Source organism: Astatotilapia calliptera, chromosome 11 (genome assembly GCF_900246225.1).
Source record: "Astatotilapia calliptera chromosome 11, fAstCal1.2, whole genome shotgun sequence".
In the NCBI taxonomy this organism is placed as follows: Eukaryota; Metazoa; Chordata; class Actinopteri; order Cichliformes; family Cichlidae; genus Astatotilapia; species Astatotilapia calliptera.
The window spans coordinates 24,996,566-25,016,542 of record NC_039312.1 but is presented as its reverse complement, the minus strand read 5'-3'; the positions used below and the strand labels follow the sequence as shown (position 1 = coordinate 25,016,542).

General features: G+C 44.6%; 1 protein-coding gene across 1 annotated transcript in view; it reads left to right on the top strand.

Annotated features, from left to right (window-relative positions):
* Positions 1 to 19,052, top strand: part of LOC113032252 (forkhead box protein O1-B-like) — a 29,010-nt gene extending 9,958 nt beyond the window's left edge. The window contains exon 2 of the mRNA XM_026185049.1: positions 14,921 to 19,052. Within this exon, the coding sequence (XP_026040834.1) occupies positions 14,921 to 16,636 (1,716 nt within the window). The 3' untranslated portion in view covers positions 16,637 to 19,052. The remainder of the gene's footprint in view (positions 1 to 14,920) is intronic.
* The last annotated feature ends 925 nt before the right edge of the window (positions 19,053 to 19,977 follow it).

Below are 19,977 nucleotides of genomic sequence, written 5' to 3'. Positions count from 1 at the left end.
ATTTGTATGTCAGTGGCATGAATCTGGGTCAGGACACTAGGTCCGGTGTTTAGTATGCTGACCGTGTGAGGTCTGAACTCCGAGTCTGCTTATATCCCTGCATGAACCCAGCACGTCGGCCTCGTTGTCTCCTTATTCTCTCCTCTACCTTTCTGTCTCTCTCTTGGACCTTTTTTTCCACTTCTGCCACCCCCCCATCTTTCACTTTATTTTTTTTCCCATTCTGTGCCAAGAGCTCTTTTCTATCTTCTTTCCTGTGTCTCTGCATTTTTTTCCCTTTCCTTACTCCAGGCTTCCCCCCGCCACCACTCTGCTTTTTCATGCTCTCTTTTTCACTGTCAGTCACTCACGGCCTTCTCTTCTCTCCTCCCTTGTTCTATTTCACACTCTCAGTCCTCCTCACAAAGTAGCCTTTTTATCACTCATTTCCCTCTTCCCTCGCTCATTTCTCCTGCTCCTTTCATGTGCTTTTGAAATCCCCTTTTCATCTTTAGCGCTCTCTCTCTCTCTCTCTCTTGCCTGTTCTCTACCTCGCACACACATATACACACACACTGCCTCATTCAGTCATTCTTTTATTATCCCAAAACTAAAGTGATAAATGGGTCTCTTTCTTCTCCGTAAATGTCACTCGGGGAATTGTCTCTGCTCATTGATTGACTGGAGTAGAAGGATGGCCACACATGCACGTGTGCCAGTCGCATGCTCGTGCACACAGGCGGAGAAAAAAAAAAGAGAGAGAGAGAAAGAAGACAGGATAAAATGATCTCTCATTAGAAATAGAGATTGGCTGAGACTGCATCTGTCAAGGTTAGCGTCTAGCCCTCACAGGTCTAGCTTAGTCTTCGAGGCTGATGCATTATTTGAAGAACTTGTGCAGTTGGTTTATAATGAAACATCAATTCTCCACAGGACTTGGCATTCAGAAGTGCTGGGATCAATCACAGTTAAACAATCTGAGCTGGCAGGCCGGGCCGGTCTTGCCATTTTTTTTTCCTTTTTAAAGTGACGTGACAGAGAATATGTAGGTGTTATTCACAGTTTGATCAATTGGCATTAGCTTATCCTTAACTGTCAGAAAAGTATCAGTCAAGGATAGAAACATCAGAGCCATTTTTCAGACCAGACAGTGTGCCAAGTGTGTGTGTGTGTGTGTGTGTGTGTGTGTAAGTAAGTAGGGGTTAATAATGCTCAGTCATTTTCTTAATGTCTCATTCACCCTGCCTCAGGCACTGGAGCTTGATAAAGGTCAAGACTACTGGTGGTTACATGTCGTCTTCCCTTATTTCATTCTCCTCACTGCACGGCAGGGAGGAGGGGAAGGAGAAGAAAAGTAAAGTCCAAGCCAGTCGGTGATGCTGCTGATCTGCGTCTCTCCAGTTTCAGAACCTGGATAAAGAGATTTAATAGGGAGACAGTGGGGAGACTGGGGAAGCTGGCTCAGTCAGTGAAGAAGGGATGAAAATATTAAATTGTTAGATAGCGATAGAAGGACGGGGAGTGAGAAGAGAGGAAAACGGGGAGGGAGAGAAAAGAGCTAGAATAGTAGAGAGTAGATTACAGGGCTTCCAAGCAGGACTGGAAGCTAGACTTGGCTGCACTTCAGCTACACTCTGCACACTTCAGCTCAAGTGTGCGTCCATTAGTGCAGTCCCATTGCACTCAGAAAGCCGTGCACTCTGAGATGCAACACACACATATGCACACAGCCATTCACAAACAGTACATTTCTTATATACTGTTCTTACATGCAAAGCTCTACAGACATGCATCATAGTTAGCTTACAGTAGCTTTGGCCTCACACACACATGTAAGCCCCTCCTGCCAAAAAAGCTATACTGACCTGGTCTTGATCATCTTTGCCCTCCCACTCACTTTCTCCCTTTCTTTCTCTCTCTCTCTCTCTCTCTCACTCACACACACACACACACACACACACACACACACACACACACACACACACACACACACACACACACACACCATGTTCGCGATCCCTTCACTAGCCACCAGATTGCTTCCCGTCAAAATAAATAATTAAATGCGTGCAATAACAGCTTCCGAAAAAAGATCCCTCAATTAGTGCAAAATGGGTAAATGGCGCGGGGTAGGAGTGGTGGGTGGGAGGGGTGGTGTTGCGGGAACACACACAGACAGACACACATACACACTGTTACACGTACACACAATCTATTACATAAGGCAAACCATGACCCAAGAAGGTTTTTACGCCGTTGTGCAATGGTAATTTGCCCCTTCCCTTTAGCAATCAGCTTAGTGAAGTCTTTTCTCAAATCCTTACAAGTGATCCTTGCCCAAAGACTGGCTGGGGAGAGATCTAGATGAGTGGCAAGGAGGTGCAAAAGGGGCAGCTGAGGGGATGGCATTGTGGTCAGGGTTTCATGTGTGCAAATGCACCTTTGAGCTCTCGTCTTTCCTATATCTCTAAACACCTCTCCAAAATTCCGAATGTCTAAAATAAAATAGGTGGAAGCCATTCCCCTTTCTTTTGTTTGCTGGAGAAAGCGCTTAAAGGTCTAGAAGTTGTTAAGTTCCTACTTAAAAATATCTATGTGTGTTAGTGGTTAATTTAATTAATGTTTTATCGATGAAGGTTTGTGTTGTTTCGAACTGTTTAGCATATTAAATGAAAACATCGAGGGGGTGGTGGTGGTGGTGGTGGTGGGGGGGGGGAATCACATTAATTGCACCCAAAGACTAAAGGGTGGCATTTAAATGTCTTACTTTATCTGTGTTAAATTTGTTCTTCTTTTGCTTAAGAGATTATGGCAAATTTTTACACAGTACAAGCTGTATAACTGTTCCTCTTTTATGTACAAATGGTGGCTTGGGAAAAAAACTCAATTTTGAAGCATAGAATTAATAATCCTTATTTGAAAATGAATGGCGAGACAAAATCTTTATGATACAGACACTGTTGTACTCTTGTCATTAGCCTGGCTGTAGTGCTAAACTGCATTCTGTGCCAGGCTTGCTAATGTTTCATTGGGGACAAATGTATCACAGAATAGGCCTAATCTGTGTGTGATAAATGCTACGACAGTAAAGCACACAGATGGATGCCTGAACCTGGAAACCTCCTGAATAAGCAAACTAAGGCGAGAATTAGCGCTTGTGCCAACATAGCAATCTATATAAAAGTTGTTCTGCTTGTTTAAATGTCAGGCATGTTGATTCTGGTATTCAGTACGGGGCCTTGCAGCACAGGTCGCACACCTGGAGAGATAGAAGAAGATCATAAGGATCATTCTGTCTAAAGAAGGTAAGCGAAGGAAATGATAGAGAGGGAGGCTATTGGCGGGTTACGCAAATGACCGTGGACAAGAAGCGTACTGACACAAAGTGTCAGAGGAATCGAAGGATTGCTGGCTACACGATGAATAATCTTCTGAATGAAATGGCAAAGGCCTGGTGCAAATACCTGCAAGCGATGAAGCGCTGAGATGCAGTAAAGCAAAAGGGAAAAAGAAGTAAAAATGGGCTCATGTGGAACAGTTGTTTCTCCTTGCTGTGGTTAAGAGTAGGTCAAGTAGCAATGATGCTTAGTGCTAGGAAAAGATCATCTGTGTCATGCAGAGTGGGTGAAAATGGGAGCAATGGGCTGAGATGGAAAGATGTTACTGAAGAAGGGAAGTAGGTGGATAAATCTGGAGCTTGGGAAATGAAAAGCTGCAGCGCACCATGCTTAAGTGAGGGCATGGCCCGAGAGAGATGGGCAGGAATGGAGAGGGTCAATCAGAGATGTAGGGTGAAAGAGGGTAAGATGGGTGGAGGGAAGGAAAGTGACGGGGGAAGGGGGGTATGACAGAGAAGGGGGCAGTTCTGGGGTCTTTGTGGTGGGGTGATTGCGTGACAGAGAGGGAAAGTGCACTGCTGTGTGTAATGCTCTCAAGACGGATATAGAGACGCACTGCTCGACTCGCACAGTCACTGCCCCTCTCTCCCCTTTTCTCCTTTGCTCTCCTCCATTCTGCTCCCTCTCTTGCTCCCTCCGTCTCCACTAATGATCCTCGCGTCCTGCCACACTGCAGGGTTGAGTGATGCCCACTGACAGTCGCGCTCAGGCGGAAACGCTGCAGCCCCCTTCCAGGAGTGTCGTGACATAGACACACAAAACATATAGAGGTGTAGCACTGCTTCACATTCATGTAGCAGCCCATTGAAAAATGCTGGCAGATGTGTATTTGTGCCTATTTGAATGAGTATGTGACCAACGCTGTCTCTGCACGCAAGCCCAAGCCTCCTCCAAGTGTTGCTCACGGACATGCACTTGTTATAAATATGCCCTCATCGAGCTGCATCTGTCCTCAGGAATTTTTATATGATGGATAGACCTGGGCCATCAAGGTAATCATAGGGTAGCTGGCTAGTTAACGATGCAACCAACATGTCTTTGAGTTTTTCAGCTTGATAGCAAATAAACTTGAGATGCCAATACAGACATATGTTGTATAACATAGTTTTTAATCAAGCATTCCCCTGGCTAAACAGGATTTTCCATTTTTTTCTGCAGGTACAGTATCAAGTGTCACACTGCATGGGTAATCCACATTATTTTTGCAAATTTGACAGAACTGATGGAATTAGTGAGACAGAAATTGATTTTTTTTTTTTAAGGCAAAGTTAAAACATCAGTATCTTTTTAAATCAGCCACTTAAAGTACAGTGAGCATGAGCAGGTTTGTGATGCTGCCAGTTTTCAAATTGGAGTATTTGTCTGTGGTCCAAATTTATGGAAGTGTCCTAGTGAGGTACATAATTGTACAGGATCTATAAAACGTCCGCATATTACACATGGTGGAGGTTGTCTCACTGTCTGCTACCTCAGTGTTGTTCATTTTTAAAAGGAGAAAGCATGTGTTGAATCATTACTTTATTTTATTATTGAACGCACTATCCATCACTTCCTAGTCCTTTATATCCCCATACTTCTCAGTGAGAGGCACCTTACATTTTCCCGTTATAATCCAAGCAGAGATCCCTAACTACCATGGAGCGCTTTTGGAATTAGGTCACAGCATCTCATCCCTCTAATTATATGCTGAGAGTCTATGCATGTTAATGCATTGGTGTGCGTCTGTATATGCGTTGACATGGGTGCTCTTAATCTGGGGGCCTAATGGGGAGTCCTGGGAACATGCATTATTTTACATTTCTGCTATTCTTCACATCTTATCGAGATGTCTCCAACATCATTAGGAGAGTAGTCTCTGATGAGGATGGGAATATGCTTAGATAAATGTGTCCCCAGTTTAAAACCAGTGGGTCAGATAAAGCCATAAAATCCGCATACAATGCATTAACATTCAGATGCAACAACCTCCAGCTGAGAGAGTGTTTTAGTCTATGCGCCCCTTGTTGCAAGCAGGTTAAGATTCATTTAAGAGTCAAACCAACCATATGTGATGTGACCCTAAATTCTCCGTGGATATAAAAGATATTAAGAGTGAAAGAAGTCTTCACCTTGCTCCTCCACACCCTGTGAATTCATTCCATCCCCTTTCTGTGATGTATCCATGTAGGGGGCCAGGAAAAACATACCGCTTCTGCAGTTTTAATGTTGAATCATGTTTTTACTTATTTCCGGATGTCTGCGAAAACATGGCAGGGAACGCTGAGGTGTTCCCTGAAAGTATGTGAATCATTTTGAAGTTTAATCCCCAGAAAACGATTGTGCATCAGCTCAACGGAGCGTATGTGCTAAGGGCAAGGGGTAAACAATAGGATAGCACTTGGAGGTGAGACGATGAGAATAAGGAATCATAGTCTGTGTGAACAAGAATGTGTGTGTGTGTGGGAGAGGCAATAAAGGAAAGAAACACTAGCATAGGGCCAGTGTTAATTATATTTTCAGGAGGCTCTTAAAAGGTCATGGCATGCATCTGCACCCCCTCACTAGCCCACACCGCCAAAATTTCACTTTCCCTCCCATCCTCATTTCCCTCCGTCTCCTCCCCATTGCGATCTATCCAGTCATCAGCCCCCCATCTGTGCACATTAGCCATTCATGAACACACTCATTAGGGTGGGAGTTTGAAGCGATTGTGTTCACTAGTCTGCGGCTGGAGCGTGGCGATTAATATTTCAGCGTCTCCCGTCGAGGAGCTGAAAGCAAGTTTGGTCCTCTTAGGCTAGAAAAAGAGAGAGAGTGAGCTTCCATCATATAACCCTCACCCCACACTAAAAAAAAAAGAAAAAAAGGAGCAAACCTTTACCCCCCTCACTGCCCCACTCTCACACAGGCTGTGTACAACTTACAGTATTTTGGCTCCTCTTTTTCCCTTTATTGCATATGTGCTCATTACATACACACACATAAAGCCCTAACTCAAACTGACTTAATTGGTCTCTTTTTGTTTCACAAAAAAGAGGGAGGAGGGGGAGACTTGAATGGAGGAGGGGTAAATCCCTTCTTCTCTTGTCCCCCATCTCCTCGTTCCTCTCAGTTGGACAGGAGTGTCTTTTTCTCATCATCCTTCGTTTCACGTCCTTATGGGTTTACGGTGAAATTGGCCAAGCTTCTGTGTTCGCGAGTTCATTCAGAACAAATCAATAGCCTCCCTCATTCATACTGTACACATGCACTTAAAATATGAGAATTTGAGACAGCCAGGTGCATCATGGGTTACTGGGATGTCAATATTCGAAGCACTGCTCCTGAATACTGAAATCACCCTGACCCTACAACACAGCTCTCCTCTCCTTGATTCCACAAGTATCCTGCTTTAAAGCCATGTTCACATGAGCCTGGATTCATTTTGTACTTGATTTGAGATCTATTATAAAGCGGTGCTTTCAAATAACAGAAGTGTACCTTTGATAAACTGATAAAACATTTTGTTTTTCATCCAATACTCTTAAACTGCAAACACTTGACAGTTCAAGGATTAGTACGTCTTTCCCCCCCATGAACACGATGTCGGTGCAATCACTTTTACTTTTTCCTTCCTGAGAAAAAGCCCATTGTTCAACACGTTTGCGGACTCAGTATACTGTTACTTAGTGAAAGTCTGGGTGATGTCCACAAGAAGGAAATCAAAGTGGGCTTAATCTGTGGGTTACATCATTGATTTTTTTTTCCAAAGTAGCCTCCTCTATCCTTATGTTCCTGGGACCTAAACTTCAGATATTTATTAACTGTAAAGGGCTCTCATATAAGTATTAAAAAATGATCCTTATATTTATAATTATGCTACTTGAACCTATTTAAAATGACTTTTGAGCATCTGAACAAAAAAACAAAAAAAAGAACAAAAAATCCCCTAATTCCTAAGCATTGTAATATTTTTGTTAAAATGATTGAATTCAAGTGTGAAGTCTGCATATACTACCCTATGCGATATTATACTATATATACTGTTGTATATACAAAGAGTATACATACTTAGATACTCTTTGTTTGGCTGTACAGTGCTATTCTGTACTGTGAAGGACAAAGGGTGTCAGTGAAGGTCAAAGTTGGTTCAGGGGAGACACAGTCGCAGAGAAAATTGTCTCCATACAGCCTTTAACTATCTAAGCCTCTGTGATTTAGATCCCTACCACTCTTCTCTTCCAAATAGGCCCCCATATTCAAGACACTTCTTTTGTGTCTCACCCACCTCTGGCCTCTCAACCCCTCCCCTGTGCAGATAAACTGTGCTTTTCATTCTAAGCATGCAATTCTCATCTTCTTCTCCATATAGGTGTATGAATAAGTGGGGGTCTATGGGCTGTGCGTGAGTAAGTGGAAGTCTGCAGGCTGAAGTGCAGCATGTGGGTAGGCATTCATGGGAAACAGTGGTTGGTGCGCTGCACAGTGATGGCTAATGAAGTTCCTCTGCACCTCATAGCCCTATTAAACTGCTGCCCCCTACCTCTACCCACTTCACCCCCCACCTCTTGCCTTGTTTCTCCCCGAGGGAGAGAGTTGGCAGGGAGCAAGCCGGCTGCTATGGCAACAACAAGGAACCCTCCCTCTCCCACAGGTCTCCTTAGCAACTGGTAGCTTGGCATTGCGGTAATGAGTGTGCCCGGTGTGCCAGGCTTTGTGTCATGTTGGCAATGTGTGTGCAATGTACGTGTGTGAAAGAAGGAGTGAGTGTGTGTACAGGTGTGTGTGTGCGTGTGTGTTTGAAGATGAACGTGTGGCTGTTGAGTACACTTTGCCAATTTAGGTGAGACTTATAATGTGTGATGAGAAAAAGATATGGAGGCAGTCCTTGCTGAGGATCCAAAAAAAAATGTTTTTTTTATATTGAAATGTGACCAAACCTGGCACTTCAGCTGACATGACTCCACTTGTCGTCTTTTTTTCTGTCTGAGTATGCGCCTGTACAGATGTGTGGCTGTGGTCTGGATTTGTGCATTATTTTTCTTCTTCGAGATTGTGGTCATTCTTCTCTATACTGTGAAATTGAAGCAATTAAAGGGACGATCCGATTAATTTTTCATGCCATGTGCATGGCTGCCTATGAGTTTCCTGCTCTGCTGAAATTAAATTAAATGCTGAGAATGATTTTTATTAAAGTGCGATCAGAGGTGTGCACTGACCTTTAGAATGTAGGAAATGAGATTCTCATTGTTATGAATGAGATTATGTGGAAGCTGAGTGTGGGGAAAAAAAGCCTGGGCCCGCATTGATTCCATTGTTGGCTGACAGTTTCTTTGTATATAGCAGAGGGAGGTTTCAATATAATCAAATCCACACTGTGCCTGTTGGCTATTAAATGGACTGATACACAAATATGGACACACAGGCACTCACATAAATGCAGATTGACTTGCACACACTTGAACGCACGCATACCTTGCAGATCTTGTAAAAAAAAGAGCTGTAAAAGCCTCTCCAGAAACGTGTTGCTCTTTAACAAAAGCATGGCAAGCCCAGTGGAAAATGTTAGTTTGCTCCCTAGACGAGGTGTGAAGTGCGAGCAGGCGGCCGGCCCCACAGGTGGCCCAGCCCTAACACCTGTTGTGTGAATCCTCTGTGGGAGGGTGCGAGCTTTGCCTACCTTGCAGGTCCCAGTGGAAAAAACCACACCCATGCGATACTGTGGCACGTGCCCATTTGTGTGCCCACACGGCTCCCCCGTTTCGTGCGTGGGAGTTAGACGTGATGCCCAGATTGTGTCCCCTTTGTGCCCACCGGAAACACTCAGCTGCCCTTGGCATCAGCCGAGCGGATTTTCCGATCTCCTATCCGTGTCTCAGATGCTCTTCTAATCTGTTAGTATCTATTTTTACCCATCAAAACTGCAGCAGCCCTTCTCTATCCCAAACCCTGCCACCCCAATGCCAACCTTTCCCTCCAGGGTGGGCACGGCTGATGGGTCGCCAGCCATTGGCTGCAATTAGTGCACAGTCAGGCAGGAATCCCCTACCAACTCCATTACATCCCTCTTCACAGCCACTTCCTGATCTGAGGCTACCAGACACACTACAACACACTTGCTTTCCATTTTAAGCCTTTTTATAAATGGCACTCCTGCAGTGTTGTGGAATAATGGGGTCGGGTACAGAGCACCTTTCACAGTGCTTGAATCACTCTACTGTGCAAACTCGGTCTATTCAAGTACAATGGCGGCCAAGGGAATGCACATTTGAATTGTACCTGTTCACATTTGCCGCTTGGATTAAGATAAAGTTCTATTTGTAAAACGATGGCCATCGGCGAGTTGATGAGTTAGCATTTAGCCTTTCCTGTAATGATGATGGAAAAATTGAAACCTGAAGTTTCTGACTCTTCTTACAGTGCATAGCTGTTCGACAAGAAATTACAAAAGCTGCCAATCTTCAGAGATCCCGCAGTGATACACGGAGATAGAAGCAGTTCTTAATCCCAGGTTTATTTCTTCTTCAACAAGGGCTGCAATGTGCCTTGCATGCCAATGCAGTCGTGACCACTGCTGTGGAGGCGATGATGGCATGTGGCAGAGAAGTAACTGTTTCTCACCTCCTAATAAAAGAGACTCCTTTTTAATCTTTTCAATTTGATTGCATTCCAAAACAGGCCTGTCTGCCCATCTGTCTCTCTTAAAGAAGCCTCCTAAAGGGATTTTAATCATCTGACTCTGGGCTTCTCAGGCAAATAGCTACATCTCTCTTTTTCTCTCTCACACACACACCCGCGCAAACCATTTCCAATTTTCTTTCTTGTACTCACTGTCATAGTCTCACTTGTCTTTTCCTTCTCTCTGACACACCATATCGTCACAGCTTCATTGTGCCATATCTGTGCCGCCATTAGGCCCTTCAGTCGCTCTTCAAGTCCCCCTCAGACACATAAAATTCCCCCAACCCTGTCCCTATTAATCCACATGGCTCTAAATTCTTTATTTCCCTTCAAAGGGACAACGCGAGCCGTGACATCAATCACGGAAAGCGAATATTTAGCTGGCGCTAATTTCCACCAATAGCCTGGAGACAGGCTTAGCTGACAAAACTCATTCCTGCGCTGAACAAAACTGCTTGTGTTGAAACCTCCCCTCCCCCTGATCCCTCCTGCCTTCTGCACAGGCAAAAACAGCATTACAATAAACACAGTTAGCGCTTCTGTTACTCCCCCTTGATTTAGGCTTATCAAATGAATGTGCACCATAGAGGGATACCCTTTGACAATACATAATGGCTCCATTCTGCATGAAATGGTTTGGTAATACCAGTCGAGTGTGGCAAACGGTTTTACCCGGTGCCACTACAAGAACAGCTGCTGTGTTCTTAGCTGGGCAAGCGCACCACACTGCTTTACTCTTGAGGTTGTTTGAATCGGGTGAGTGGTTTCTTTTTGCTGGTTCCCAGACCTCATTCACAGTCCTTAGTTTCTCACTAAGTTCTGTTTGAATGAGTGCACATTCACCACAAGATGGGTCTTATAAACCATTTGACCTGTTTCCTCACTCCTCTGTGAGTGAGCGGGAAAAAACCCTGAGTGGATTCTGATGTTGCCCTAATGGAGGGGGATGGGGAAAGTAGGGGGCATTTTGAGGGCACCCATTTGTGTGGCTTAGAGGGGCCCCTTGTGCTACCGCTATATTCCCGCCCCTTATACCCAGGACCCTTCACCTCCTGCTGTATCCCCCAGCACAGCTGAACCCATGCCAGTCAATCAGGTTATCCCAGATGAATCACTGCATCCAACACAATACCTCCTACCCCCATATTACAGCTACTCCCAATGTTAATGCCTGACTGACATCTCGGGAGTGGCAACAGAGGGATATGTTGGGCATTAAGCCAATTTGTGCAAGTGGGAAAAGACAGCTAACTCACAAGCCTGTGGCGATTTAACATTGTTATATGACCAGTGGGGACATGGAATATTGAACACCCATATTGGCCTCATATTGCAGGTGGATTGTGTAGTTAGTCAGATGTTGATGTGCGCACTGACAGGCATTAAACGTCATTGATTTTGAGCATTAAGTAGGCCTCTCTAGTCTCTGAATCAAACTGAGTTTGCATGTGGAAGAAAGGAGGGAGAACTGTAGAGCCATCGATTGGTGTTGTGAGATTTCCAAAAGCCAAATGAATGGTTCTTGAAGAGGTTAGGAAAGAGGAACACATAAGGATGTTCCTGCTAGATTTGATTTATAGATTTCTGTATCTGTTATAAAAACCAGTTGAACTCCCACCCCCAACTGCTTAGTCCACCTGTGCAGGGTGGAAAAAGTGTCAACATGGGAGATTTGCTCGTAAAGAACATAATCTTTTAATCTGAGGACAAAGAGTCCTATCCCGTTGCCTTTGTCTAAATGTATAAATCAGCTATCAGGTGTTTTGGGCCTTAATGAGAGTTGAACCCAAGCTGATTGTTTCCTTGCAGTCACAAAAGCCTTGTTCACCTTAATTGGCTTTGATTGGTCCATAAACTATCACCCTTAGCCTCTTTTACTTAGTGGCCAAATTAACTCCTTACAGCCTGATTTAGCAGTATTTGATGAGGGTGGATGCTCTTTATATATCTGTGCAGGTTCTCAGTCAACCAGGTCATGCAATTCTTAATGAAAAGCAACTCTTTTTTTTGTGTGGTTTGTGACGTTTTACCTCTCATCCAAGGGCCTGTTCAGTTCTAATAACTGAAAAAAAAAAAAAAAGTTCTTGATTATGAAACAAAGAAGTCACATCAGTTCTTATGACTCCATCTTGTTCGTTCCAGCATTATGGTACCAGCACTGGATGTCGCCACATGACCCACTGGTTCATTCATTATTTAGAGCCTTCTCCACTAGCCTCATTGTATTAAAGGCGTATGATTTGAATAGGAAGTAGCGTGCTGAACCCAGGCATGTGATGTGTGTTCCTCTGTCATTGTATGTTTCTGTGGGCTTCATCGGACTGTCTCAGCAAGCCAGGGGGCTAAAAGAGAATTTCCATTTTATGAATATTTAATGCATAATAAAGTTTTCAATTTTATTCTATTCTTTAACCCATAGGGCTAAAGAATGTCACAAAGCCAACCCTCAAGGACAGAGCACAAATTGGAGGTAGTTGATTTGTTGGAGAAATTAAAAATATAGTTAACACCTGCCTCAGAAATCATACAGTAAAAATACACACAGGAACATTTGGCGTAGTTTTTAACCATATCCTATAAGGTTTTTATAGTGTCCCTGTTTCCCACATCAAACTCCCCTTACTTTTTGCTACTATAGGATCATAGCATATCCAAGCTGCCTGCTGTGTATGTGGTAACCTGGCATAGCTCTGTGTGAGACACCCAGCTGGGAGTGCCCCTGAATCAACTTGGGATTAGCCCAGGATTGTCTGGGATTACTCGGGGATGGAGAGGGATTAGCAGTGACTGCCTGTTTCAGGGGCGTGAGGGCCAGAGGCTGGTCAAATTGCCCCTGACTCAGAGAACAGGAGGCAGACAGAACCACACCCACTATGAAACCACCTGCAACCTTTGTAATCTTAAATTCTAGCACACACACAAATACGTGCAAACAGGATGACAGCAAAAAACATGTGGTAGAAAACTATCGAAAGCCAGCAGCCAGTAATGATGATGATGCCGTTGCTGGCCACCATCCGAAATCTCTCAAATCTCTCTAGCAGGTGGATTCATCAGATAAAGAGGGTTTGGGATGATGACAAATCCCTCCAAGTTCAATGGGGCTGCTCTTCCCTCATACGGGGATAAATCGAGATTTGAATCAGACAGGTCACACAGAGTTGTGGCATGAAGTGGTTCAGCTCTCTGAAAGATGCCTCATTTACCACCGGCCGCGATGGAAAGGCATGAATGCTTACATATGTTTTAATTCGGGCATGCACCGGACTTGATGGGGGATGATTTGGAGTGGTATGATAGGTGGATGAGCCAGCCAGGGTGAGACAGGGAGTTGGCGCGGCACGTAGAGAAGCCGTCAGAAGCAGGGAGCGGGCATCCCCTGCGGACTTGCACTGCCAAGATGAAAGGCTGTTTAGTGTTGGAGCAGCAGCATCAAACAGCCGCCTCCTCTTGCATCCTTTCCCCCATCCCCCACTCTCCCTCCATTTCTCTCTCTGACTCTCTTGACTCTTACCACAATATGATATAGTTCTGCCATTGCGCGTTTACCCGGTTGCCATGGTTACCCAGTTCTGGAGGTGTCACGGCGAAATAACCCAAGGAGGCATTCACAGATCACCTGAATTCAGCTCACCTCCCGTTTATATGTTCACCGTCGCAATTTGATTTGTTTCCCTGCCGTGCAATTCGCTCTAAATACAAATAATGTGCAACATAATGAAGATAGTGGTGTGAGTACCCCTCAGTCCGAAACAATCCATTGTATGTGTATATTCCCAAACTGCAGGAGATGCTTTTTGATTTGATATTGTCCTGCCTGAGCATCTAAATTACTTATGCAGCACAAACAACAGAATTATAACAACAGATTCCCTGACACTCGGAAATCGCTATTATTCACCAACCCTTGAGATATAAATGATTAAAAAATAGAAACTATATCCTTTGAATGACCGAGTCACTGGCTAACCCCAACCCATGCCAGTGTAGAGGATAATGGGAAAGTAATTGGTGGCACACTGTATAATTGAAGGCATAGAGATTGAAGCCAGAAGTTGGAAATGACTTGCGTTCAAAGAAGTGTGTAAAATAGGAAAAAGGAAAATTGAGACAAGTTGAAATATGAAGCATTTAGTGACAAAAAAGAAATACAGGACTGTGATAAAGAGAGAACAAGGGAGGGGAAGGGAGATAGGCAGTGAAGGTCTGTCAGAGGGTGAGATACATCCATTAGCCCTCCTTCCTCCCGGCTCAATCTTGTGATACATCCCCCCATTCAACCTACGTGAAGGAAAGAGACAGAGCTGGCACTAAGCCAGGCTGGCACCAACTTCAAACATACAGTACAGCTAACCTCAGTGGTTTACATCAGGCCAGCTAAAAGCAGAAGTAGAGGAGGACAGATGGATTGATGGAAATGAAAGTGGGAGGATTGACGTACATAGGGAGAATGTCTAAAGTCGGAGTCTTCGGTCATTTCAGGTGGGATAAGACTGACAGGGTGTTGCTTTATGCCAGCTGTAGCTGTTATTTGAGCATGTTTGTGCTTTTCAGTGAGCTCTAAATTTCCTGATTTTAGTTGACTCTGGTTTTGTGTATCTAATATTGGGAATGGAAGCGACCTGATAATTTAGGACAATTTTCTGTGACTCATCATGTATGGACCGGATGGTTTATATGCAATACTGACAGCTGTGCTTGTGGTTAAGGTTTTCTTGAGCATTGACTTTAATACTTGATGTATTAAAAACAATCTTATTTTTGTGTAGAACTTTTTAATCTAAATCTTATGCACATTTCCCTTATTTGAATTGTTTACATTTTTACATAAATAGTAATTGAAATGACATTCATTATATTACAGTTTAGTTTTATATTTTTCTTTCTCTTTTATCTTTCTGCAGAATTCAATCCGACACAACCTGTCCCTTCACACACGCTTCATCCGGGTGCAGAATGAGGGTACAGGGAAGAGTTCCTGGTGGATGCTCAATCCAGATGGAGGAAAAATGGGCAAAGCCCCGCGGAGACGAGCAGTCTCTATGGACAACAGCACAAAATACCTAAAAAGCAAAGGCCGGATCAGAGGCAAGAGGGTTGGCCGCCCTGGGATTGGAGCTGTGTCTGCTAGTGTGGGGCTCCAGAGCTCCCCTGATCATGGCAGCCCTTCACGGAAAGGCCTCCAAGGAGCCGGAGGTGCATCTGGAACAGATGGTGAGTTTGATGCTTGGACAGACCTCCATTCCAGGGCTAGTTCATCAGCGTCTACCCTTAGTGGGCGGTTGTCACCCATCCTCGCAGAGGGAGAACCAGAGGAACCAGAGGAGGGCGGCCTGTCCTGTTCCACCTCCCCTCACCTCTACCCGTCGCCAACTAGTGCACGCTCTCCATCCATGGGTGCTGGAAATCACTGTCCTCCTCTTGAGCAGCTGCCTCAGCTGGCTAACCTGACAGGTGCCATCAGTCTGGATGAGCAGATGATGGAGGATGGTTATCATCATCATCGTTCACAGCAGCAGCAACACCAGCAGCATCAAGCTATTGGCAGACATAAGCACCAAACTGCTGTCTATCACTACAACTCGGGAGTGAAAGGACAGGGCTCCTATGGTTCAAGTGTCTATGGGGCAACAGGCATGGGGATGCTGCGTCACCACTCACCCATGCAGACCATTCAGGAGAACAAACCAGCCAGTTTCTCTGGAACCATGCGAGCATACTCAAGCACTAATGCCCTTCAGAGTCTGCTAACAGGGGGTCCAGCTGGACAGCAATACTGTCCCAAGGACATGATGCTGGGACAGGAGAGGGAAAGCCATTCTCTGATGAATCAAGCTACAAATGGAGTTGGAGCCAACCATCACAGCCACCACCCCGGCCTCCACAATGGCCACAGCCACAATGGACTGCATAGTCACAGCTCAACTCATAGCCATAACAGAACTCACAGCCATACTCCCAGTCATAATCACAACAATGTAACCAACCACAACTCACCTCACAGCCTCACTCACAATGGTCACAGCCTCAGCCAGAGCCATAACCACACACCACCCCGGGCTGCTGCCCTGACCCCACGTGGCAGCAGCAATCAGTTGCAGACCTACAACCACAAAGCTCCTTACCTGTACAGCCCCCCGTCACATGCCCACCTTCCTGCTTCTACCACCCTCCCCCCAAATCCAGCAGGTATGCTCGGCATGCCCCAGGACTCGTGCCATGTTGCCACAGCTCCCCACCCACGTCACAACCATTACCCAGACCCACAACACCAAGGCATGAGTAATGGACCGTATCACCATGGCCTCGGGATGGGCAGTGGTACCGCTGGTAGCAACTACCATGGCTATCACCAACCTCACCCCCATGAGAGACTACCAGCTGACCTGGACATTGACATGTTCCATGGCAGCTTAGACTGCGATGTGGAGTCCATCCTCCTCCATGATATCATGGACTCTGGGGAGGAGATGGACTTTAACTTTGACTGCTCGTTAGCTCAAGGTGTGGGCATCGGCATGGGTATGGGAATGGGTGTGACTATGGGTATGGGGATGGGAATGAGTGGACTGGCTGGTCCACAGCAAGCCCATAGCAACCAGAGCTGGGTGCCTGGGTAAAGTCAAGAACAACACGTCTAACCCTCAGAAAGAACGACCCTCCTCATGAAGCACTGTGCTCAACTGTGACATTCCTGATTTGACACAAAGACTATAGGATCCACACTCCCATGTCTCTTTGTTGTCTTGACAATTCCACTGTCACCCCCCCCCCCCCCCCCCCCCCCCATTTTTTAAAAAGATCCCCCTCTAGTTCATGTCACATTAAGTTTTTCCTCAAATCAACTATACTGTGATGACAATCTCTCAGCTGTGCTTGCCCAACATCGCTTCTCATCTGCCATGAGAACTGAACTCTGAATGCACTTTATTGCAAGTGGGTCACATCTCACGGTGTAATGCCTTCACAGAGCAGCTCAGGCAGAGCTTGGCATGTTTTGTAAGGTGGCTTCAGTATTTGACAAGAACAAATGAGGAATAACAAGCCCTGCTAATAAAGTGTCAGATTTATGAACTGATAAAATTGGAGTCGTTTGCTTATATACTGTCATTTTTAAAGGTCGGGAGAACTGTTTTTGACAGTTACATGTGATTGGAGCCCTGAGTTTTCAAATGTAGTGGTACCGTAAGATCATAGGCATTTCTTAAGACTTATTTATACCTCAATTTAATATATTATTTAATGCAATATCCCTCAAGATTGGCTGAAATTCAATTGTACACTAGACTTAAACAGAGGTCCGATCAGAAGCCAGTTCATCATTTGAAAGACATTCACTCGTTCATAAGCTCCACGTAATTATCTTACATCAGCAGCCCTGTTGTTTATAGCTATAGTCTTGCACTTTGACTTTTCTCTCGGATGCAACATTTTGTTGTTCGGCTTCTTTGCTATTGGTTCGAGAATATTGTCATCGTGTCGTTAAATGGATTCTATCATTAGTGGCCAGCGCGCAATTTGGTGAATTAAAATGTCATATCACCTTGTCTCACCTGGGCCTCTTGTGCTAGTCTCCCTCTCTCTCCTTCTCTGTCTCCGTCTGCGAGTGGAGACAAAGTGACCATTCCTCACACCAAGCCATTAATGTAGGTTGATTGAAATTCAGCATCTTGCTTTTAATCTCCAAAGTGATGCGGCAGCGATGTGTCATTATTGAGAGGCTAACGTGTTGTCCTCCCATCTCTCACCTCGGCTGTCCGGGCCACCTCTTGCTTCTCCAGCTTAATGCGCCAAGAAAGTGAGACAAAATGGTGATTAACGCCAAGTCACTCTGCCTGCTGTCCTGCTCTGAGAAGGGCCAATGTCACTGGCCACATGCCTGCTCAAAATGGGTAAACAAAAAGAAAAGACGGAGACAAGGATAGAACAAAAGCCTGTTGTTGCAGTGGGATCAATCATCAGCCTTAGTTTCCATTCCTCTTGGATGTGTGCGTCTCAAAACAGGTCATGTACTCCTATTGTAAATCGTTTCCATTGTCTCCATTTAGTTCCCATGTTTTCAGTGCTTATACCCGGCACTTCAAATACTCAAACAGGTGAAAAGGGAGATGTTTAAGGAGAAAACAATCAGCCAATCTCAGTGGCATGAGTCTGTGTCTGATATGGTTGTAATGCTTCACAGCCATCCGCATCCACTTTTTGTGTGTTTATTCTGTTGTCTTGTAGTTGTTGTTGTACTGTTGAAATTGTAAGGACTGATGAAGACAGTGCTGAAATATCCATAGTGTAAGGGTGGAATCCACTGGTGAAATTATTTTGGTAGCGCAGTATGACCTTCCAAAGCTTCAACAGCGTGCACCCCTCCGATATGTGCTGTGCTCTGCTCAGTTGTTTCTGCGTTTGTGAGTGGGGGAGTCTGCAGTTAATTTCTCACTGGCCTTGAGAGAGAGAAGAAAAGAGGACACCCCTATTCTCTAATTCCCTCAAGGAGACTCTCCGCACTGGGTCTGTACAAAGTACGGCACACAAAGGAAAAGAAGGAGTGTGGGGGTGGGGGGGTTATTGTTAGAGCCAAAGGTCAAGCATGGCACAGACTATCAGACCCATTATTGAGGTAAATACCTTTATTTCAGGGCTTTTAGCGCACTGGTTCCATTTAATCTCTGAGCGGAAAATGCGTGAAATTTTATAAGCAACTGGGCCTCGCAAAGCGGTTATGTTATATCCTATGCTACAGACGTTTATCAATGCCCTGCTATTGGAAAGATAGCTATATATGATGTCTAATTTTCCTCTATTTATTTATGAAAGAGATTGGTCTTTGTCACTCCTAAATGTGGTAATCGTTTGAGTCAACGCCTGTCCCTTCCTCTTCTTGTCTGTTTTTTAAGATGTCACTCCCTCCGACCCTTTTACTGACTTTTATTTTGTACAAAATCTATATATTAAAAAAATTGTATAATAGTTTTTAAAATCTCAAAATAATATCAGTTTTGTTGTCTATTTCTTTTTTTAAAAGAATGTATCTCATCATCTGGTGACTGTTAAATAAATGAAATGCGAAGAAAACGATGTCTCTGTTGTCACATTTGTTTAAATATGACCATGTAGAATGATTTTTTTCCCCACAAAAAACACAACCAAGTGAGCTTTTCCTTGCAATTTAGTGAGTCTGAAGGGGAATTTTCCTGAGCTACTTCTGTTTGTCAGTTGCTTTTGTGCAGTAACTGACACGTCGAATATGTGTGAGCTGCTTGCAAATTCATTTTTTCCTTGTGTTTCCTTATTTTGTTATTAACATACAACTCTTCTCACAATGGGGCGACAACCCCTGTTTGCAGCATTTGACCAGGACACCAAGTCACTGCGTGTGGGAAGTGGACACCATGATTAAAATGGGGGGAAAAAAATTTAAAATCACAATTGCAGGGAAGCATCACTTGTGCTAGAGAATGGATGAAAAGGCGAGAGATAGGGTGAAGGTTTGTGTGTGTGTGTGTGTGTGTGTGTGTGTGTGTGTGTGTGTGTGTGTGTGTGTGAGCGAGAGACAGAACGAAAGAGAGAGAGAGAAAGATAGTTCCTGACAGACAAAACAAGGAGGCACCCAGGCAGCCAGACATAGTTGCCAGGATTGGAGTAATAGGTGTGTGTGCGTGTATGTGTGTGTCTGTGTGTCATAATGCTTGTTATGGCCCACAAAGCAGTATAGGTTGGCCACAGCTGTCCTGGTCCCATTGGAGGCGTTTTCACAGGAGTGTGCAGCGCTACAGCGCCATACTGCCAGGCCCCAAGGGAGCCTCTACCTCTACACATACTCTTTTACACACACACACTCAGACACACAAAGACATGCACATTCACACACACAAATTTGAAAATACCACAGATTCACACTTTTACACAAAGAAGCACACAGCACAGTTATGAAACCATACACACAGACACATACACACTTAGGCAA